Source organism: Euprymna scolopes, chromosome 13 (genome assembly GCF_053919585.1).
Source record: "Euprymna scolopes isolate OS-2025 chromosome 13, ASM5391958v1, whole genome shotgun sequence".
NCBI lineage: Eukaryota > Metazoa > Mollusca > Cephalopoda > Sepiida > Sepiolidae > Euprymna > Euprymna scolopes.
Genome location: NC_136494.1, coordinates 52,852,849 through 52,878,488, shown reverse-complemented (window position 1 = coordinate 52,878,488; position 25,640 = coordinate 52,852,849). Strand labels below are relative to the sequence as shown.

Below are 25,640 nucleotides of genomic sequence, written 5' to 3'. Positions count from 1 at the left end.
TTTGAAAATATTAGACATATTGTTTGAATATATTAGAAATATTGTTGGAATACTAGAAATATTGTTGGAATATATTAGAAATATTGTTGGAATATATTAGAAATATTGTTGGAATATATTAGAAATATTGTTGGAAAATACTAGAAATATTGTTGGAATATACTAGAAATATTGTTGGAATATACTAGAAATATTGTTGGAATATATTAGAAATATTGTTGGAATATATTAGAAATATTGTTGGAATATATTAGAAATATTGTTGGAATATATTAGAAATATTGTTGGAATATATTAGAAATATTGTTGGAATATACTAGAAATATTGTTGGAATATACTAGAAATATTGTTGGAATATATTAGAAATATTGTTGGAATATACTAGAAATATTGTTGGAATATATTAGAAATATTGTGTAAATATATTAGAAATATTGTTGGAATATATTAGAAATATTGTTGGAATATACTAGAAATATTGTTGGAATATCCTAGAAATATTGTTGGAATATATTAGAAATATTGTTGGAATATATTAGAAATATTGTTGGAATATATTAGAAATATTGTAGGAATATATGTGTAATATTGTTGGATTATATTAGAAATATTGTTGGAATATATTAGAAATATTGTTGGAATATATTAGAAATATTGTTGGAATATATTAGAAATATTGTTGGAATATATTAGAAATATTGTTGGAATATATTAGAAATATTGTTGGAATATACTAGAAATATTTTTGAATATACTAGAAATATTGTTGGAAAATACTAGATATATTGTTGGAAAATACTAGAAATATTGTTGGAAAATACTAGAAATATTGTTGGAATATATTAGAAATATTGTTGGAATATATTAGAAATATTGTTGGAATATATTAGAAATATTGTGTGAATATACTTAGAAATATTGTTGGAATATATTAGAAATATTGTTGGAATATATTAGAGATATTGTTGGAATATACTAGAAATATTGTTGGAATATACTAGAAACATTGTTGTAAAATACTAGAAATATTGTTGGAAAATACTAGACATATTGTTGGAATATACTAGAAATATTGTTGGAATATATTAGAAATATTGTTGGAATATACTAGAAATATTGTTGGAATATATTAGAAATATTGTTGGAATATATTAGAAATATTGTTGGAATATATTAGAAATATTGTTGGAATATATTATAAATATTGTTGGAATATACTAGAAATATTGTTGGAATATCCTAGGCATATTGTTGGAAAATACTATAAATATTGTTGGAAAATACTAGAAATATTGTTGGAATATATTAGAAATATTGTTGGATTATATTAGAAATATTGTTGGAATATATTAGAAATATTGTTGGAATATATTAGAAATATTGTTGGAATATATTAGAAATATTGTTGGAATATATTAGAAATATTGTTAGAATATATTAGAAATATATGTTGGAAATACTAGAAATATTAGTTGGAAATATATAGAAATATTGTTGGAATATATTAGAAATATTGGTGAATATATTAGAAATATTGTTGGAATATACTAGAAATATTGTTGGATATACTAGAAATATTGTTGGAAAATACTAGAATTTATTGTTGGAAAAACTAGAAATATTGTTGGAAAATACTAGAAATATTGTTGGAATATATTAGAAATATATTGTTGGAATATATAGAATATTGTTGGAATATACATAGAATATTGTTGGAATATATTAGAAATATTGTTGGAATATATAAGAAATATTGTTGGAATATACTAGAATATTGTTGGAATATACTAGAAACATTGTTGTAAAATACTAGAAATATTGTTGGAAAATACTAGAAATATTGTTGGAATATATTAGAAATATTGTTGAAAATACTAGAAATATTGTTGGAATATATTAGAAATATTGTTGGAATATACTAGAAATATTGTTGGAAAATACTAGAAATATTGTTGGAAAATACTAGAAATATTGTTGGAATATACTAGAAATATTTTGGGAATATATTAGAAATATTGTTGGAAAATACTAGAATATAGTTGGAAAATACTAGAAAATATTGTTGAGAATATACTAGAAATATTGTTGGATATATTAGAATATTGTTGGAATACTAGAAATATTGTGGAATATATTAGAAATATTGTTGGAAAATATAGAATATTGTTGGAATATACTAGAAATATTGTTGGAATATATTAGAAATATTGTTGGAATATATTAGAAATATTGTTGGAATATATTAGAAATATTGTTGAAATATACTAGAAATATTGTTGGAATATACTAGAAATATTGTTGGAATATATTAGAAATATTGTTGGAATATACTAGAAATATTGTTGGATATATTAGAAATATTGTGTAATAATATTAGAAATATTGTTGAATAATATTAGCAATATTGTTGGAAAATACTAGAAATATTGTTTGAATTATACTAGAAATAGTGTTGGAATATATTAGAAATATTGTTGGAAAATACTAGAAATATTGTTGGAAAATACTAGAAATATTGTTGGAATATACTAGAAATATTGTTGGAATATATTAGAAATATTGTTGGAATATATTAGAAATATTGTTGGAATATATTAGAAATATTGTTGGAATATATTAGAAATATTGTTGGAATATATTAGAAATATTGTTGGAATATACTAGAAATATTGTTGGAATATACTAGAAATATTGTGGAATATATTAGAAATATTGTTGGAATATACCAGAAATATTGTTGGAATATATTAGAAATATTCTGTAAATATATTAGAAATATTGTTGGAATATATTAGAAATATTGTTGGAATATACAAGAAATATTGTTGGAATATCCTAGAAATATTGTTGAATATATTAGAAATATTGTTGGAATATATTAGAAATATTGTAGGAATATATGTGAAATATTGTTGGATTATATTAGAAATATTGTTGGAATATATTAGAAATATTGTTGGAATATATTAGAAATATTGTTGGAAAATACTAGAAATATTGTTGGAATATATTAGAAATATTGTTGGAATATATTAGAAATATTGTTGGAATATATTAGAAATATTGTTGGAAAATACTAGAAATATTGTTGGAATATATTAGAAATATTGTTGGAATATATTAGAAATATTGTTGGAATATATTAGAAATATTGTTGGAATATATTAGAAATATTGTGTGAATATACTAGAAATATTGTTTGAATATACTAGAAATATTGTTGGAAAATACTAGAAATATTGTTGGAAAATACAAGAAATATTGTTGGAAAATACTAGAAATATTGTTGGAATATATTAGAAATATTGTTGGAATATATTAGAATATTGTTGGAATATATTAGAAATATTGTGTGAATATACTAGAAATATTGTTGGAATATATTAGAAATATTGTTGGATATATTAGAGATATTGTTGGAATATACTAGAAATATTGTTGGAATATACTAGAAACATTGTTGTAAAATACTAGAAATATTGTTGGAAAATACTAGACATATTGTTGGAATATACTAGAAATATTGTTGGAATATATTAGAAATATTGTTGGAATATACTAGAAATATTGTTGGAAAATACTAGAAATATTGTTGGAATATACTAGAAATATTGTTGGAATATATTAGAAATATTGTTGGAATATATTAGAAATATTGTTAGAATATATTAGAAATATTGTTGGAAAATATTAGACATATTGTTGGAATATATTAGAAATATTGTTGGAAAATACTAGAAATATTGTTGGAATATATTAGAAATATTGTTGGATTATATTAGAAATATTGTTGGAATATATTAGAAATATTGTTGGAAAATACTAGAAATATTGTTGGAAAATACTAGAAATATTGTTGGAATATACTAGAAATATTGTTGGAATATATTAGAAATATTGTTGGAATATATTAGAAATATTGTTGGAATATATTAGAAATATTGTTGGAATATATTAGAAATATTGTTGGAATATATTAGAAATATTGTTGGAATATACTAGAAATATTGTTGGAATATACTAGAAATATTGTTGGAATATATTAGAAATATTGTTGGAATATACTAGAAATATTGTTGGAATATATTAGAAATATTGTGTAAATATATTAGAAATATTGTTGGAATATATTAGAAATATTGTTGGAATATACTAGAAATATTGTTGGAAATCCTAGAAATATTGTTGGAATATATTAGAAATATTGTTGGAATATATTAGAAATATTGTTGGAATATATTAGAAATATTGTAGGAATATATGTGTAATATTGTTGGATTATATTAGAAATATTGTTGGAATATATTAGAAATATTGTTGGAATATATTAGAAATATTGTTGGAATATATTAGAAATATTGTTGGAATATATTAGAAATATTGTTGGAATATACTAGAAATATTGTTTGAATATACTAGAAATATTGTTGGAAAATACTAGATATATTGTTGGAAAATACTAGAAATATTGTTGGAAAATACTAGAAATATTGTTGGAATATATTAGAAATATTGTTGGAATATATTAGAAATATTGTTGGAATATATTAGAAATATTGTGTGAATATACTAGAAATATTGTTGGAATATATTAGAAATATTGTTGGAATATATTAGAGATATTGTTGGAATATACTAGAAATATTGTTGGAATATACTAGAAACATTGTTGTAAAATACTAGAAATATTGTTGGAAAATACTAGACATATTGTTGGAATATACTAGAAATATTGTTGGAATATATTAGAAATATTGTTGGAATATACTAGAAATATTGTTGAATATATTAGAAATATTGTTGGAATATATTAGAAATATTGTTGGAATATATTAGAAATATTGTTGGAATATATTATAAATATTGTTGGAATATACTAGAAATATTGTTGGAATATACTAGGCATATTGTTGGAAAATACTATAAATATTGTTGGAAAATACTAGAAATATTGTTGGAATATATTAGAAATATTGTTGGATTATATTAGAAATATTGTTGGAATATATTAGAAATATTGTTGGAATATATTAGAAATATTGTTGGAATATATTAGAAATATTGTTGGAATATATTAGAAATATTGTTAGAATATATTAGAAATATTGTTGGAAAATACTAGAAATATTGTTGGAATATATTAGAAATATTGTTGGAATATATTAAAATATTGTTGGAATATATTAGAAATATTGTTGGAATATACTAGAAATATTGTTGGAATATACTAGAAATATTGTTGGAAAATACTAGAAATATTGTTGGAAAATACTAGAAATATTGTTGGAAAATACTAGAAATATTGTTGGAATATATTAGAAATATTGTTGGAATATATTAGAAATATTGTTGGAATATATTAGAAATATTGTTGGAATATACTAGAAATATTGTTTGAATATACTAGAAATATTGTTGGAAAATACTAGAAATATTGTTGGAAAATACTAGAAATATTGTTGGAAAATACTAGAAATATTGTTGGAATATATTAGAAATATTGTTGGAATATATTAGAAATATTGTTGGAATATATTAGAAATATTGTGTGAATATACTAGAAATATTGTTGGAATATATTAGAAATATTGTTGGATATATTAGAGATATTGTTGGAATATACTAGAAATATTGTTGGAATATACTAGAAACATTATTGTAAAATACTAGAAATATTGTTGGAAAATACTAGACATATTGTTGGAATATACTAGAAATATTGTTGGAATATATTAGAAATATTGTTGGAATATACTAGAAATATTGTTGGAAAATACTAGAAATATTGTTGGAATATACTAGAAATATTGTTGGAATATATTAGAAATATTGTTGGAATATATTAGAAATATTGTTAGAATATATTAGAAATATTGTTGGAAAATATTAGACATATTGTTGGAATATATTAGAAATATTGTTGGAAAATACTAGAAATATTGTTGGAATATATTAGAAATATTGTTGGATTATATTAGAAATATTGTTGGAATATATTAGAAATATTGTTGGAAAATACTAGAAATATTGTTGGAAAATACTAGAAATATTGTTGGAATATACTAGAAATATTGTTGGAATATATTAGAAATATTGTTGGAATATATTAGAAATATTGTTGGAATATATTAGAAATATTGTTGGAATATATTAGAAAATATTGTTGGAATATACTAGAAATATTGTTGGAATATACTAGAAATATTGTTGGAATATATTAGAAATATTGTTGGAATATACTAGAAATATTGTTGGAATATATTAGAAATATTGTGTAAATATATTAGAAATATTGTTGGAATATATTAGAAATATTGTTTGAATATACTAGAAATATTGTTGGAATATCCTAGAAATATTGTTGGAATATATTAGAAATATTGTTGGAATATATTAGAAATATTGTAGGAATATATGTGTAATATTGTTGGATTATATTAGAAATATTGTTTGGAATATATTAGAAATATTGTTGGAATATATTAGAAATATTGTTGGAATATACTTAGAAATATTGTTGGAATATATTAGAAATATTGTTGGAATATATTAGAAATATTGTTGGAATATACTAGAAATATTGTTTGAATATACTAGAAATATTGTTGGAAAATACTAGATATATTGTTGGAAAATACTAGAAATATTGTTGGAAAATACTAGAAATATTGTTGGAATATATTAGAAATATTGTTGGAATATATTAGAAATATTGTTGGAATATATTAGAAATATTGTGTGAATATACTAGAAATATTGTTGGAATATATTAGAAATATTGTTGGTATATATATGAGATATTGTTGGAATATACTAGAAATATTGTTGGAATATACTAGAAACATTGTTGTAAAATACTAGAAATATTGTTGGAAAATACTAGACATATTGTTGGAATATACTAGAAATATTGTTGGAATATATTAGAAATATTGTTGGAATATACTAGAAATATTGTTGGAATATATTAGAAATATTGTTGGAATATATTAGAAATATTGTTGGAATATATTAGAAATATTGTTGGAATATATTATAAATATTGTTGGAATATACTAGAAATATTGTTGGAATATACTAGGCATATTGTTGGAAAATACTATAAATATTGTTGGAAAATACTAGAAATATTGTTGGAATATATTAGAAATATTGTTGGATTATATTAGAAATATTGTTGGAATATATTAGAAATATTGTTGGAACATATTAGAAATATTGTTGGAATATATTAGAAATATTGTTGGAATATATTAGAAATATTGTTAGAATATATTAGAAATATTGTTGGAAAATACTAGAAATATTGTTGGAATATATTAGAAATATTGTTGGAATATATTAGAAATATTGTTGGAATATATTAGAAATATTGTTGGAATATACTAGAAATATTGTTGGAATATACTAGAAATATTGTTGGAAAATACTAGAAATATTGTTGGAAAATACTAGAAATATTGTTGGAAAATACTAGAAATATTGTTGGAATATATTAGAAATATTGTTGGAATATATTAGAAATATTGTTGGAATATACTAGAAATATTGTTGGAATATATTAGAAATATTGTTGGAATATATAAGAAATATTGTTGGAATATACTAGAAATATTGTTGGAATATACTAGAAACATTGTTGTAAAATACTAGAAATATTGTTGGAAAATACTAGAAATATTGTTGGAATATATTAGAAATATTGTTGGAATATATTAGAAATATTGTTGGAAAATACTAGAAATATTGTTGGAATATATTAGAAATATTGTTGGAATATATTAGAAATATTGTTGGAATATATTAGAAATATTGTTGGAATATATTAGAAATATTGTTGGAATATATTAGAAATATTGTTGGAATATATTAGAAATATTGTTGGAATATACTAGAAATATTGTTGGAATATACTAGAAATATTGTTGGAATATACTAGAAACATTGTTGTAAAATACTAGAAATATTGTTGGAAAATATTAGAAATATTGTTGGAATATATTAGAAATATTGTTGGAATATACTAGAAATATTGTTGGAATATATTAGAAATATTGTTGGAATATACTAGAAATATTGTTGGAAAATACTAGAAATATTGTTGGAATATACTAGAAATATTGTTGGAATATACTAGAAATATTGTTGGAATATATTAGAAATATTGTTGGAAAATACTAGAAATATTGTTGGAAAATACTAGAAATATTGTTGGAATATACTAGAAATATTGTTGGAATATATTAGAAATATTGTTGGAATATATTAGAAATATTGTTAGAATATATTAGAAATATTGTTGGAAAATATTAGACATATTGTTGGAATATATTAGAAATATTGTTGGAATATACTAGAAATATTGTTGGAATATACTAGAAATATTGTTGGAATATATTAGAAATATTGTTGGAATATACTAGAAATATTGTTGGAATATATTAGACATATTGTGTAAATATATTAGAAATATTGTTGGAATATATTAGAAATATTGTTGGAATATACTAGAAATATTGTTGGAATATATTAGAAATATTGTTGGAATATATTAGAAATATTGTTGGAATATATTAGAAATATTGTTGGAATATACTAGAAATATTGTTGGAATATATTAGAAATATTGTTGGAATATACTAGAAATATTGTTGGAATATATTAGAAATATTGTTGGAATATATTAGAAATATTGTTGGAATATATTAGAAATATTGTTGGAATATATTAGAAATATTGTTGGAATATATTAGAAATATTGTTGGAATATATTAGAAATATTGTTGGAAAATACTAGAAATATTGTTGGAATATATTAGAAATATTGTTGAAATATATTAGAAATATTGTTGGAATATACTAGAAATATTGTTGGAAAATACTAGAAATATTGTTGGAATATACTAGAAATATTGTTGGAATATACTAGAAATATTGTTGGAATATATTAGAAATATTGTTGGAATATACTAGAAATATTGTTGGAATATACTAGAAATATTGTTTGAATATACTAGAAATATTGTCGGAATATATTAGAAATATTGTTGGAATATATTTGAATATTGTTGGAATATATTAGAAATATTGTAGGAATATATTAGAAATATTGTTGGAATATACTAGAAATATTTTTGGAATGTATTAGAAATATTGTTGGAATATACTAGAAATATTGTTGGAAAATACTAGAAATATTGTTGGAATATATTAGAAATATTATTGGAATATATTAGAAATATTGTTGGAATATATTAGAAATATTGTTGGAATATATTAGAAATATTGTTGGAATATACTAGAAATATTGTTGGAATATATTAGAAACATTGTTGGAATATACTAGAAATATTGTTTGAATATACTAGAAATATTGTAGGAAAATACTAGAAACATTGTTGTTAAATACTAGAAATATTGGTGGAATAAACTAGAAATATTGTTGGAATATATTAGAAATATTGTTGGAATATACTAGAAATATTGTTGGAATATATTAGAAATATTGTTGGAATATACTAGAAATATTGTTGGAATATATTAGAAATATTGTTGGAATATACTAGAAATATTGTTGGAATATAATAGAAATATTGTTGGAATATATTAGAAATATTGTTGGAATATATTAGAGATATTGTTGGAATATACTAGAAATATTGTTGGAATATATTAGAAATATTGTTGGAATATATTAGAAATATTGTTGGAAAATATTAGAAATATTGTTGGAATATATTAGAAATATTGTTGGAATATACTAGAAATATTGTTGGAATATACTAGAAATATTGTTGGAATATATTAGAAATATTGTTGGAATATATTAGAAATATTGTTGGAATATATTAGAAATATTGTTGGAATATATTAGAAATATTGTTGGAATATGCTAGAAATATTGTTGGAATATACTAGAAATATTGTTGGAATATATTAGAAATATTGTTGGAATATGCTAGAAATATTGTTGGAATATACTAGAAATATTGTTGGAATATACTAAAAATATTGTTGGAATATACTAAAAACATTGTTGGAATATACAAGAAACATTGTTGGAATATACTAGAAGCAGTGTTTCGATATTCAAGGAAGACGAAGGCATGCGAAGAGAATATTTAGAAAAATCGAAATACAAAATAGCATGAGAATGCACAAATCCACAAGATATTAGAGAGACAAAATAAAAATGTATAAATGAATGTTAAAGCAAAATTGCGCTTTACCATTCAGGGAAAATACAAAGTCATTTGGTTCCTTGACTATTGTCTGAAAGTCAGTTGACTCCATAAAAACTAAAATATAACCCTAACCATTAGGCTTAAAAAGCATATTCAAAAGTTGTCTAAATGATTTGAAGATCACACCAATAAGAAATGGTTTTGTTTCTGAATTTATGACCATGTAGGGCACAAGAGTATTAAATTTTGCAGCTCTAACATCCTCTCTCGTTACCATCAAATATGTCCAATGGAATTAACCTCAGTTTCAACATTATCATGTAATAAGCAATTACTTCATATATTATTATTACGATGAAACAACTGTGAAATCTTCATTACATTAAGATAAAGACATGAGGATCAGGTTAAAAAAAAAACATAAAATGCGGAATCTTTTGAAGTTTAACATCAGTGGCACCAATTGGCATTTTAGCACTAGAGACCATTGAGAGGAAGGAGTGAGGAAGGAGTGCATTTGATATGCAATTTGACATCAGACTTTCGCTAGATTAACTTGAACTAGCAAAAATTATCCGTTCTCCCCCCCCCCCCCACTTCAGACAGCAATTAATCTAGCTGAAGCCTCCTTTACAAAAACAATTTTCACTACACATTTTGATCATTTGGAGAAAAACATCATGATTGTTATGGTATTGTTTGATATATTCCAAAGTTGAGGCAATTTACTGTGTTATTTTACATGCTCTTTTCGACATTCAAAATCATCATGATCAACAACAACAAAAAAAATAAGTACAAGAACAACAAATTATAGTTTGAAAATAAAATATTTTGATAATAATACAGTTTGGATAAATAGAAACATATTTAGTTTTTAAAATAAAGTATATACTTAATTGTTAAAAGAAAAAACTTTATTTTTCAAATCATCTGTAAACATGATCGAAGTTATCATTTGATTTTCAAAATATTCATTTTGAATGTAAAGGTTTTTTCGTTAAATTCCTTACTACTACTACTACTACTACTACTACTAGAGAGATATTGATATTAATATGAACAAAGCTATTGCGTATATGTAAGAAAATTGGAGATCAAAATAAGAAATGAATTATGCAGAATATTAATTTATTAACGAGTGTTTCTAAACTTAAGCAAATAAAACATCTGGATATGTTTTAGTAATGTTCCATTCGGTATATTTTTAGAAACTATCTGAATATATAGTTGAATATAATAAGTGAAAATAGAAAAAAGAATCAGAACTCCTTCTCACTGACTCCTCTTAACTCTCAATTCGACCCACCAACTCTCAATGTCTCTTTTTCCATTGTACTTAGCCGGCACAAAAGTCATTTCTCTTTCCACAACTCATTCACTTATTATCCCAAAACCGCAGCCTTCTTCTTCTTCTTCTTCTTCTTCTTCTTCTTCTTCTTCTTCTTCTTCTTCTTCTTCTTCTTCACCACAACAGTCTGGTATGGCCGCAGTGTCTCGTGGACTCATACATGGAAATACGCTCTTCTAAGATCCAGCAGTGGCACCTTTTTTGGTGCCATTCACACATCTTAGCAGCATAAACATCTGTTTTCCATGAATCAGTCTTCATGATGGTTAAGTTTGCAGTAGTCTATAACTGGCCGCACCTTTGCCTTATTCTGCTGCATCATGGTCATCAATGGAATTAACTCCTTGGCAGGTCCAAGTCTGTCTAAATCTTATACATCCATTCCTGGAGTTCCTACTCATATTTTGGTCGAATTTCTGCAGCCATGCAATATTCAGGTATTTCATTGCACAGTTTTTCAGGTGGGCAGTCATTTGCCCATTTCCATGCCATGATCCATGCTCATCTCCAATGGTCAAATGTAGCAGTAAAGTTTACTGAAGGAGATGGCCGCACATGTGAGGACTTTCCTGTGGTCCATCTGAACTGCACCTGCAAGTCCAATAGTGATGCCTCCCAATGCTTTTATTGCATCGATCCTTAACAACAGATGAAACCCCAGTGGTTTACTACAACCAAAACCCTTCACCCTTCAATGTGGACAATAATCTCTGGGAGCGCCACATTTACATCTTGGTGGTGGAGTAGGCGATCGCTGGTGCCTCCTCCCCTTGTTCATTTCCCAAATAATCTTTGACTCGGTGACCAACCTTACTGCATCAGTAGCAATGGGTTCCACGTCTTTGGTAGTTTCTCACTATGTGACCCTTGCAGCCGCATGCTCCTTGTAGGACCATCAGATTTACAACTGCGTGAATGCACAGCTGCGATCACATAGTAACTTTAATCCCTAGTCGATGTCAGTACCCTTGCTCTTGCTATTAGGTCTCCCATGGTCAGAGTTTCAATTTTTGATACTTAAGACATGGAAATGACACCAGGGAAACCCGTGTAACCAAAACTAGTTTTGGAAACCTTTTCAAGACTAATTCCCTTAAAGCCAATCTGACCAACTATCTGATGTTGTTTGCAAAACCATCTACCTGCTCGCCAGTTCATTTAACTTCTTAGAAGCTGTGAATGCATCATCCATGAATGTCTCCTTTAACAGAATCTCTATATCACTACACTTTGTTGGAAAAACTTCAAATAATATGTAATTCATATGACATCAGGACAATCTTCAAGAGCAATTGACTCTCTGGAAAAATACTGTGCTATATAAAGGTGAGACATGTCGTCCACTAAAAGTAAGGCTAGAAGGACATCAAAAAGCCATAATATGTGGAGAGATTGAAAAGTCGGGTACGACCAACTGGAGTGAAAAAGGGAAACCATTTACCCTTATGGGACAAAGTAAAAATTATAGACAAAGAAGAGCGGTGGAGAGTAATACGACTCAAAGAAGCAGCATATACAAGGTACCTTCAATAAGTTTCCAGACTTTTCTCATATGGGAACTTTTATTGATAGTGCACACATGAAACTCTAGTCACCTTTGAAGTAATCTCCTCCAGCTGCAATGCACTTGTTGTACCGTTCCAACAACTTCTGGAAGGCCCATGAAAGTCCTCGCATGAGTGTGTCAATGACCCTCATCACAGCCACTTTCATCTCCTCAATTGTCTCATAACCACAGCCTTTAAGGTTTTCCTTGAGCTTAGGGAATGACCAAAAGTTACAGGAAGCAAAATCTGGATATTAGGGAGGGTGAGGAACTGTCTTGATGTCCATCTTGTCAAATAGTCTGACAAAGATGGAGTTGTGGACTGGTTTATTTGCACAAATCTTCCACATCTTCAGTTCATCATGTACAGTTCCCACACTGATATCAAACTGTGCACTTATTGTCTCTATAGGCCAATCAACTCTGGTGTTCTGACTTCTTCATTTGGCCAATCAACTCTGGTGTTCTGACTTCTTCACTCCCTCCACACATCTCATCATCCCTCACAGACTCCCTGCCTTACTTGAATCTCTCCTGCCACTCAAAAACTGATGCTCGATTCATGCAAGATGATCTAAAAACAGTCTGAAGCATTCCATACGTTTCTATGGCATTTTTTCAAGTTTAATACAGAATTTTATTGCATATTGTTCTTCTAAAGTGTCCTCACGTCCAGATTGTATTTTTGAAATTCACCAGTTGTGACAATCGGGCTTTAGTAGGGTGTATTCAAATTCCTGCTGTAGCTGTTCATTTGAACCTGAAATCATAAAAATCGGTTAATCATCTCATAAGATGTATACTAATGACATACTAGATTTTCAAGAGCCTACGCCAGTTTTAAATGCCTGTACAAAAAAAGTCTGGAAAATCTTTTAAGGCATCTTGTATATTGGGTGACAGCCAATGACTAACAATATCTATTATAGAATTTAACACGATATGGAAACCATTAATTATAAATAATCGATAATATATATATATACATATATATATATATATATATATATATATATATATATATATATATATATATATATAGCAGTAAGTAGATAGTAATAATACATATGTATATATATATCTGTATATATATGTATATAATATATATATATGTGTATATAATATATATATGTGTATATAATATATATATATATATATAAATATATATATATGTATATATATATATATATATATATTATATTATAGTAGGACAACAAGAGTATGAAATGAAGACACAAAACTATATATTGGTAGATATAGAATGGATCATTTATTGAATAATGGAATACAGGCAAAATTTGGGGGATAGAAGGGACTCTTCATGCCATAAAAAAGACCATATATTCTTATATATCATACTATATATAATAAGCTTCTCCTTATTTATTTAGAATTCAATAAAGCTTCCCCCAACATTCTATAATTCCTCTTAATCTTTTTCATCCCTAATGAACCTTATGCTAGACGCGGCATCTTCCCCATGCTACCTAGCACCTTCTCTACTCTTCTGATGAGAAGCATTAGGCTTCGAAATGCCCTGGCATAAAGAGTCCCTTCTACCCCCCTCCAAATTTTGCCTGTATTCCATTATTCAATAAATGATCCATTCTTTATCTACCAATATATAGTTTTGTGTCTTCATTTCATACTCTTGTTGTCCTACTGTATAAGCTCCAATAATTATTGTTGAGCTTGGCATTATCCGGATAAGTCTCCTTTTGTGGAATTGAACTTTCTCTTTCCCTTTTACATTAAGCTATATATATATATTATATATATACATATATATACATATATATATATATATATATATATATATATATATAGAGAGAGAGAGAGAGAGACAGACAGACAGACAGACAGACAGAGAGAGGGAGGGAGTGTGGTTGAGAAAGAGTACTTGAAAAATTCAATTGTTAAAGTCTTCTGAAGGTTGGAGATTCAATTCTGAGCGTGGTCGACCGAAAAATACAATTGCGATTATTTAGGAACTCAATCCAGACAGAACAAGAGCATGCTACCTCTGGGAATTAAATAAAGGGCTCTATTTGAAATTCCATGCAGCTTCTCGAGTTCGACAGAGAGATTACTGAGTTGGACAAGATACACCTGAAGAAGGTCGGAGATTATATCAATCGAAACGTTGTGAAAATCATATTCAAGATTAAAACAGTGGTCTGAAGAATCCAAATAATACAAATAATTAAACTTTTTAAAAATTTTCTTCTCATGTTCTATCTTAAATTGTAGGTTTTCTTTTGTTAAATTTTCTTTTGCAATTTATGTGCTAGTTTATTTTTTTATGGTTTATTGTTGACGATTTGTTTATTTATTTTACATTTTTTGTTGTGTTTTTTTTTTTTTTGCTTATTCGTTAATGCTTGTAGGAATGTTTATTATAGATTATAATAAATTTAGATTATAATTAGTTTAGATTATAGCTAGTTATTATAGTAATAAAGCTATGGCTTTAGAAATCATTTAAAATGAATTATTTTTTATATAATTAAGGTTTCGAAATGGTATCTAATAATTTAATTTCTTTTTTAGTTTGAAAATAATGTACATATACAACAACTCCTCAGATTAAAAGCTGCACAAGAAAAATGTTTTCTCAGGATCAAATCTGAGCCAACAGTTTTTACAAGTAAGTTGCATTTTTCGTCTCTTTTTTCTTCAATTTGAAGATGCATTTCTTTGGAGGAAGAAATTTGTTTTGTATTATATTTTTATTCGTTCAATTTTTTTACTTGTATTATTTACAAGAAATGTGGTGTTATTTTAATAATTGGTATTTATCAATGGCTATGAATATATTCGCTTTGATCAATAAAAAACAAACAAAAACATTAATTACACATTTTAGATGAGTGAGAGTGAGGCAGGTGTCTAACAGTCAAATTAGGATTAATGCAGTGGTGTACTCGAGTGATGAAACGGGCGAATTTCCTAGTGCTAAGAAATATTATGAGAGAGAGATAACTTTGTTGCATTCCCCTTTCGAATTGAATGGCACCGCTGAGATGATGTTTTGGGGTATGACTAGGAGAGACATGTTTCCTTTGTATTACATGTACTGCGTATGCATAATATATGCAAAAATAGTTTACATGTATTGTGTATGCATAATATATGCAAAAATAGTTTACATGTATTGTGTATGCATAATATATGCAAAAAATGTTTTACATGTATTGTGTATGCATAATATATGCAAAAATAGTTTACATGTATTGTGTATGCATAATATATGCAAAAAATATTTTACATGTATTGTGTATGCATAATATATGCAAAAATAGTTTACATGTATTGTGTATGCAAAATATATGCAAAAAATGTTTTACATGTATTGTCTATGATAAATATATGCAAAAATGGTTTACATGTATTGTGTATGCATAATATATGCAAAAATATTTTACATGTATTGTGTATGCAAAATATATGCAAAAAATATTTAACATGTATTGTGTATGCAAAATATATGCAAAAAAAGTTTTACATGTATTGTCTATGATAAACATATGCAAAAAATGGTTTACATGTATTGTGTATGCAAAATATATGCAAAAAATATTTTACATGTATTGTGTATGCAAAATATATGCAAAAAATATTTTACATGTATTGTGTATGCAAAATATATGCAAAAATATTTTACATGTATTGTGTATGCAAAATATATGCAAAAAATGTTTTACATGTATTGTGTATGCAAAATATATGCAAAAAATGGTTTACATGTATTGTGTATGCATAATATATGCAAAAAATATTTTACATGTATTGTGTATGCAAAATATATGCAAAAAATGGTTTACATGTATTGTGTACGCAAAATATATGCAAAAAATGTTTTACATGTATTGTGTATGCATAATATATGCAAAAAATGTTTTACATGTATTGTCTATGATAAATATATGCAAAAATGGTTTACATGTATTGTGTATGTATAATATATGCAAAAAATATTTTACATGTATTGTGTATGCAAAATATATGCAAAAAATATTTTCCATGTATTGTGTATGCAAAATATATGCAAAAAATGTTTTACATGTATTGTCTATGATAAATATATGCAAAAAATGGTTTACATGTATTGTGTATGCAAAATATATGCAAAAAATTTTTTGCATGTATTGTGTATGCAAAATATATGCAAAAAATATTTTACATGTATTGTGTATGCAAAATATATGCAAAAAATATTTTACATGTATTGTGTATGCAAAATATATGCAAAAAATGTTTTACATGTATTGTGTATGCAAAATATGTGCAAAAATGTTTTACATGTATTGTCTATGATAAATATATGCAAAAATGGTTTACATGTATTGTGTATGCATAATATATGCAAAAAATATTTTACATGTATTGTGTATTCATAATATATGCAAAAAATATTTTACATGTATTGTGTATGCAAAATATATGCAAAAAATGTTTTACATGTATTGTCTATGATAAATATATGCAAAAATGGTTTACATGTATTGTGTATGCATAATATATGCAAAAAACAGTTTACATGTATTGTGTATGCAGAATATATGCAAAAAATGTTTTACATGTATTGTGTATGCAAAATATATGCAAAAAATGGTTTACATGTATTGTGTATGCATAATATATGCAAAAAATATTTTACATGTATTGTGTATGCAAAATATATGCAAAAAATGGTTTACATGTATTGTGTATGCATAATATATGAAAAAAATATTTTACATGTATTGTGTATGCAAAATATATGCAAAAAATGGTTTACATGTATTGTGTATGCAAAATATATGCAAAAAATGGTTTACATGTGTTGTGTATGCAAAATATATGCAAAAAATATTTTACATGTATTGTGTATGCAAAATATATGCAAAAAATGGTTTACATGTATTGTGTATGCAAAATATGTGCAAAAATGTTTTACATGTATTGTCTATGATAAATATATGCAAAAATGGTTTACATGTATTGTGTATGCATAATATATGCAAAAAACAGTTTACATGTATTGTGTATGCAGAATATATGCAAAAAATGTTTTACATGTATTGTGTATGCAAAATATATGCAAAAAATGGTTTACATGTATTGTGTATGCATAATATATGCAAAAAATATTTTACATGTATTGTGTATGCAAAATATATGCAAAAAATGGTTTACATGTATTGTGTATGCATAATATATGAAAAAAATATTTTACATGTATTGTGTATGCAAAATATATGCAAAAAATGGTTTACATGTATTGTGTATGCAAAATATATGCAAAAAATGGTTTACATGTGTTGTGTATGCAAAATATATGCAAAAAATATTTTACATGTATTGTGTATGCAAAATATATGCAAAAAATGGTTTACATGTATTGTGTATGCAAAATATGTGCAAAAATGTTTTACATGTATTGTCTATGATAAATATATGCAAAAATGGTTTACATGTATTGTGTATGCATAATATATGCAAAAAATATTTTACATGTATTGTGTATGCATAATATATGCAAAAAATATTTTACATGTATTGTGTATGCAAAATATATGCAAAAAATGTTTTACATGTATTGTCTATGATAAATATATGCAAAAATGGTTTACATGTATTGTGTATGCATAATATATGCAAAAAACAGTTTACATGTATTGTGTATGCAGAATATATGCAAAAAATGTTTTACATGTATTGTGTATGCAAAATATATGCAAAAAATGGTTTACATGTATTGTGTATGCATAATATATGCAAAAAATATTTTACATGTATTGTGTATGCAAAATATATGCAAAAAATGGTTTACATGTATTTTGTATGCATAATATATGAAAAAAATATTTTACATGTATTGTGTATGCAAAATATATGCAAAAAATGGTTTACATGTATTGTGTATGCAAAATATATGCAAAAAATGGTTTACATGTGTTGTGTATGCAAAATATATGCAAAAAATATTTTACATGTATTGTGTATGCAAAATATATGCAAAAAATTGTTTACATGTATTGTGTATGCATAATATATGCAAAAAATATTTTACATGTATTGTGTATGCAAAATATATGCAAAAAATGGTTTACATGTATTGTGTATGCAGAATATATGCAAAAAATGGTTTACATGTATTGTGTATGCATAATATATGCAAAAAATATTTTACATGTATTGTGTATGCAGAATATATGCAAAAAATGGCTTACATGTATTTGTATGCATAATATATGCAAAAAATATTTTACATGTATTGTGTATGCATAATATATGCAAAAATGGTTTACATGTATTGTGTATGCAAAATATATGCAAAAAATATTTTACATGTATTGTGTATGCATAATATATGCAAAAAATGGTTTACATGTATTGTGTAGGCATAATATATCCAAAAAATATTTTACATGTATTGTGTATGCAAAATATATGCAAAAAATGGTTTACATGTATTGTGTATGCATAATATATGCAAAAAATATTTTACATGTATTGTGTATGCATAATATATGCAAAAAATGGTTTACATGTATTGTGTATGCATAATATATCAAAAAATGGTTTATATGTATTGTGTATGCAAAATATATGCAAAAAATATTTTACATGTATTGTGTATGCATAATATATGCAAAAAATGGTTTATATGTATTGTGTATGCAAAATATATGCAAAAAATATTTTACATGTATTGTGTATGCATAATATATGCAAAAAATGGTTTATATGTATTGTGTATGCAAAATATATGCAAAAAATATTTTACATGTATTGTGTATGCATAATATATCAAAAAATGGTTTATATGTATTGTGTATGCAAAATATATGCAAAAAATATTTTACATGTATTCTGTATGCATAATATATCAAAAAATGGTTTATATGTATTGTGTATGCAAAATATATGCAAAAAATATTTTACATGTATTGTGTATGCATAATATATGCAAAAAATGGTTTACATATCTTGCGTATACATAATATAAGCAAAAAATTGTTTACATGTATTGTGTATGCATAATATATGCAAAAAATATTTTACATGTATTGTGTATGCATAATATATGTAAGAAATGTTTTACATGTGTTGTCTATGCATAATATATGCGAAAAATGGTTTACATGTATTGTGTATGCATAATATATACAAAAAATATTTTACATTTATTGTGTATGCAGAATATATGCAAAAGATATTTTATATGTATTGACAAGATCACGTCTGGTCCATTGATAATGGTTGGGATAGAACGCACACTTCTGTTCAGGATCCTATTTGTGATTTGCCAAAACTGGTGGGAACCAAGCCGCTGATCAGCTACTTTGGATTTAACAGACTGGGCATATAGCTCTCTTGCATTTTTTATTACTGTTTTACAGTGGTTGCTGGCAGTCCTGAAAGCAGCTTTAGTCTCAGTGCATCTATTACGTTGGTTGTTATGGAAAAGTGATATCTGTGCACGATAGCAGCAGCACATTCTGTGGAGAACCATGGCTGGCTGTTAGGTTTTTGTTAGAATTTTTTAGATGGTATCAATTGGTCTATGCCTACAATTAACCATTCGGTCAGATCTGATACTATAGAGGACACATCCTTTTTAAACATGGAATGCAGAGGTAAATCACATATGAATGTACGGAAGCTGTCCCAGTCAGCCATAGAGTATCGGTATACAGTACGGTGGAGGGGTACGTCTGGGGACTTATTATATTTCATTTTTATCTTAACTGATACGACGGAGTGGTCGGAGGATCCTAGAGGAGAATGAACGGAACATGAACATAGCTCAGGGGAAGTTGAGAGAAAAAGTTCTAGGAGACTTGCATATTGACCAGTATTATCGGGCACACGGGTGGGTTCGCGAACAATCTGAGTGAGGTCATAAGCAATGGCAAAATCATGACAAAACCTCCCCTTGGTGTCTGTCTTATTTGAATGGGTCAGCCATTCCACATTATGGACGTTGAAGTCACCACAGATGTGGATGTTATCCGAGGGATGTGCAGACAGGATGTGGTTTATTTTCCCAGATATACTCTTAAAGATAGTAACTCTGCTGTTATGGAGGCGATAGAGTGCAAATATAAATGCAGTGGTGTAAGCAAGTGCAACCCGGAAGCACATATAGGGTAAATTAGGATCTTCTCTAGAGATATCCCTGCCACATGGGAAGCCATCTTTAATGTAGGCACATATTCCATGCCCATGGCGATCTTGGGGGTCAGATTTAACTGTTAAGTTAGAGTATCCATTAATTATGAACTCATCTAAGGAAGTGGTCGGCCCTATTCCAGTTTCACTTAGAATGAATATGTCCGGTTTCATCTCCTGTAATTGGGTTTCAACCTCTGGAAGGTTGGAATGTAGACCCTTGATGTTGGAGAAGGAGACCTGGTAGTAGGAGTCTACGTTGGAAGATGGGGTTCTAGGTTTATTCGAGTTTTTTTTCTGGAGATATTTCATCTTGAGGATTTGGGATTTGTGGAACAGGTCGGTATACTTGGTTAGAGCAGTACAGAGAGGGAAAGTAAGAGAGAAAAAGACAGGAAAATATTTTTTTTGTCGCACATGAAAAGGTAAAGCCGTTACAATTACCCACTAGTATGGCATTGAGAGGCCCCACCAGAGACTACTGCTAAAAACTTTCGAAACCAAATGGCAATACAGCAGTCCTAGTACTTTGCGCCTGCTGATAGGACAGCCTCCTTAGTGGTTAATCCAAGGTTTGGGTCCCTGACTATTAGGTGGATAACGTCAGCCCAGACAAAACGTTTACCTCCAGCACCCTTACTAGTAACATGGCCACAAGGATAGACATAGAGATAGAAAATTTCCGACATCTCAGACTACTGTTCACGAAGTACTACCGACCTTTAAAGCAGCTTTTTCTTCATCCTTTGTCAGAAAAATCACTCATTTGAATGAGGACTGAGGGACAAAAAAGGAGAAGTGAGAGTTACTGTAGCTGCCGATAACACATCCACTGTATTATCTACTCTCCATTAAAAAAAAGGGGGGAGGAGGGGAATGGGTACAAGTGACTTATTAATATCTAAGTAGTAAAGTCCGGTGCTACATTATAAATTCAGGACACTTTTGATGATAATCTCCCCTCCCATATTAATGGGTGGAAGTTTTTTATCAATTTGTAAAGTTGGCTTAATATTAATTTACATTTGAGTTTAGATAATTATTCAAGGTTTTAATTTAGAAGGTTCGTTTTCATAGGTGACTTTTACTTTGCTAATGTCACTGTATTATATTTCGAATATAATTGAAAATAAGACTAACTATATTAGATGGTTTGATTGGCTAGCTAGGAAGCAAGCATTTCCAATATAAGCAAGCTTGCAGTAATAGTATATATTAATATATTACTTAAATAAAGTCCTAACTTTATCTACTGTAATAAAGAAAATAATTCCCGGTATTTTGGTTTTTTATCACTGTAGCATGGGTGAGCAGTATCTTGCATGTTTCAATTGTAGTCGCGAAGGGAGGGGGTGACGAATAAGACAGGAAAAGTACAGACAAGTAAATACATATACATAAATAAAACAAAAAAAGCAAGTTTAAACAAGGTAACATGAAAAACATTTGAAAGGATGAATTTTAAGAATACTTAACGTCTGTTTGCCGTAATGGTCTGCCGTCTTTTGTCAACTGGCATATTGTGTCTTTCTAGCAATATATGCAAAAGATGTTTTACATGTATTGTGTATGCATAATATAGGAAGAGATGTTTTACATGTATTGTGTACGCATAATATATGCAAAAGATATTTTATATGTATTGTGTATGCATAATATATGGAAAAGATGTTTACATGTATTGTGTATGCATAATATATGCAAAAAATGGTTTACATGTATTGTGTATGCAGAATATATGCAAAAAATATTTTACATGTATTGTGTATGCATGATATATGCAAAAAAATGTTTTACATGTATTGTATATGCATAATATATGCAAAAAATGTTTTACATGTATTGTGTATGCATAATATATGCAAAAAATGGTTTACATGTATTGTGTAATATAATATACACAAAAAATGTTAACTTAAAATTTATTTTTAAGAAAGAGAAATCACAAGAAGCAAAAATTATTTATTTTATGGAATAAAATTTGTTAATTAGAAAAGTTTTCTCTGATAAATAAATATATTTTTGTAAGTATATCACATGGTAATAAATAAATATAATTTTTGTAAGTATATCACATGGTAATAAATAAATATAATTTTTGTAAGTATATCACATGGTAATAAATAAATATAATTTTTGTAAGTATATTACATAGCATGTTTACTATTTGCTTTCAATAGTTTTTACATTTTAACAGCTCACTTCATCTTAATTTAACGTCTGTTGTGCACCGGTAAAGGTTATGAAGAAAGACAACTCAGTGTTTAGCGGAAATAAAATATATTTAAATAAAAAGGAAATACAACATAATAATGTATATTGTTCATTGTATATGTGTGTTGTTTATTGTATATGTGTATTGTTCATTGTATATGTTTATTGTTTATTGTATATGTGTATTGTTCATTTTATATGTGTATTGTTTATTGTATGTGTGTATTTTCATTGTATATGTGTGTGTTCATTGTATATGCGTATTGTTTATTGTATATGTGTATTGTTCATTGTATATGTGTGTGTTCATTGTATATGTGTATTGTTCATTGTATATGTGTATTGTTCATTGTATATGTGTATTGTTCCTTCTAATGACTGAGGCCAACCTTCTAGCTGCAACAAAGCCATTTAATGTTTACTAGTTGGGGGTACCCGGCGTTGCCCGAGTGTTTGGATGTGTGTGGGCTCGGCGGGGGTGGGGGTGTTAATCAAAACATAAGAATAAGCGAAGTAAAAAAACAAAAAAAGAAAACAGAAAAACAACGTTAAACTTCTTTAAAAAATCTGAAAAATAAAGCGGGGGTACCCGGGCGGTGGGTGAGGGGGTGTAATCAAAACATAAGAATAAGCGAAGTAAATATTTTTAAATATTAAATAAAAATTAAAAAATCGAAAAAAAAAACACAAAAAAAACTAATGTAAGGCAAACGAACGATGGTAAATGTAAAAATCGGAAAAACAAAAACAAAAAAGAAAACAGAAAAACGAACGTTAAAACTTCTTTAAAAAATTTGAAAAATACCCCCCCCCCAAAAAAAAGCACATGCAAAATGGCTTAAATAAGCCTGTTTCAATATTAAAATTTAAAAAATAGGTGAGAACCCGACGTTGCCCAGGTGATTTTGGGTGTGTGTGGTCGGTCGGGGGTGGGGGCTGGGGTTAATGAAAACCTAAGAATAAGCGAAGTAAAAAAAAAAAAAACAGAAAAACGAACGTTACGTGAAAAATGGCTTCAATATTAAAATTTTAAAAATCGAAAAAAAAAAGACATCTCACACCCCGATTCGAACCTAAAACCTTTAGATAATGACCCAGCGCTCTAACCAACTGACCTAACACGACGTATTCGAAATTAGGTCATTTTTTTAAATCTTTAAACTAAATCAGGTTACGACGTCGTATGACACATGCGTAGAAGCGACTTCGTCATGAGAGGACAGTTTTTGCTGACACCCCCTGTAGAAAAGTGCTGATTTCAGGGTGAAAAAATTAACGTTTTTGGACAATTTTTTGATATTTGTCAGGCGAAGGATGGGGCTTTCATATGAGACCAAATTTGTGAATTTTTGTTCGAAAGTTTTTAGCAGACATACAAACACACATACATTTTCGCTTTTATATATATAGATAACATTATTTCTTTGGTTAAATAATGATTTTTTTAAAGGATGATTGGTTATTCATCTCAACATGTTAATCATTTATCTGAGCTGCATGCAAACAAAGAATCTTAATTGCACCCGTTACTCGCTCAGTCGTCCATCTGACGTCATTTCCGCCTAAGTTTTACCACTTCCTATTCTCAAGAATAACCGTGCTTAGGTCTCCAAAAGTCACCCGGTGATCTATTTGTCACTTTCCGTCTAATTTATATCCTGTTTCCGTATTTATGCAAAGCCATCTGCACAAAACATATTTAGTTAATTAATATTTTGTCTAGCAAATGTACCCACTGATATTTAACAATTGTTTGCTATTTTTTATCTTATTCTGAGACCAAAGCAATTTAAAATGACTTCGTTTACATTTGACAAGGTGTGATTTTCAAGTGACTTCAGATACGGTGGCATGCTAAACCAATTCATTTTAGCTGTTAACATAAAATTGTTCCATTAAAATGCTACTTTCTGCTATTTCTCATGTTATCTCAAAGTATTCAGAGAAAATATTTCAACCTTGCATTGCTTCAATTTTGAATCAACATTTTTTTTGTGTATGTGCAGGCGGTTTATGGTGCAATCGAACCTGGGACGGTATCACTTGTTGGGGAGATACAAATGCCTCAACGACAGCCAGTCAGAAATGCCCATCTTACATTGATGGATTTAATAATTTAGGTATGTATGCTTCGTATAGTGAATTATTTGATGAAAATTATAAAAAATGCTTTCCTTTTACTAT

The 25,640-nt window shown here is 26.8% G+C and overlaps 1 protein-coding gene across 3 annotated transcripts in view; it reads left to right on the top strand.

Moving 5' to 3' along the window:
• Positions 1-25,640, top strand: part of LOC145292024 (glucagon-like peptide 1 receptor) — a 310,307-nt gene that overhangs the window by 206,790 nt on the left and 77,877 nt on the right. For all 3 annotated transcript variants that reach the window (XM_080138037.1, XM_080138036.1, XM_080138034.1), the window contains exons 2-3: positions 15,633-15,729; positions 25,463-25,576. In XM_080138037.1, coding sequence (XP_079994163.1) covers positions 15,633-15,729; positions 25,463-25,576 — 211 coding nt within the window. The remainder of the gene's footprint in view (positions 1-15,632; positions 15,730-25,462; positions 25,577-25,640) is intronic.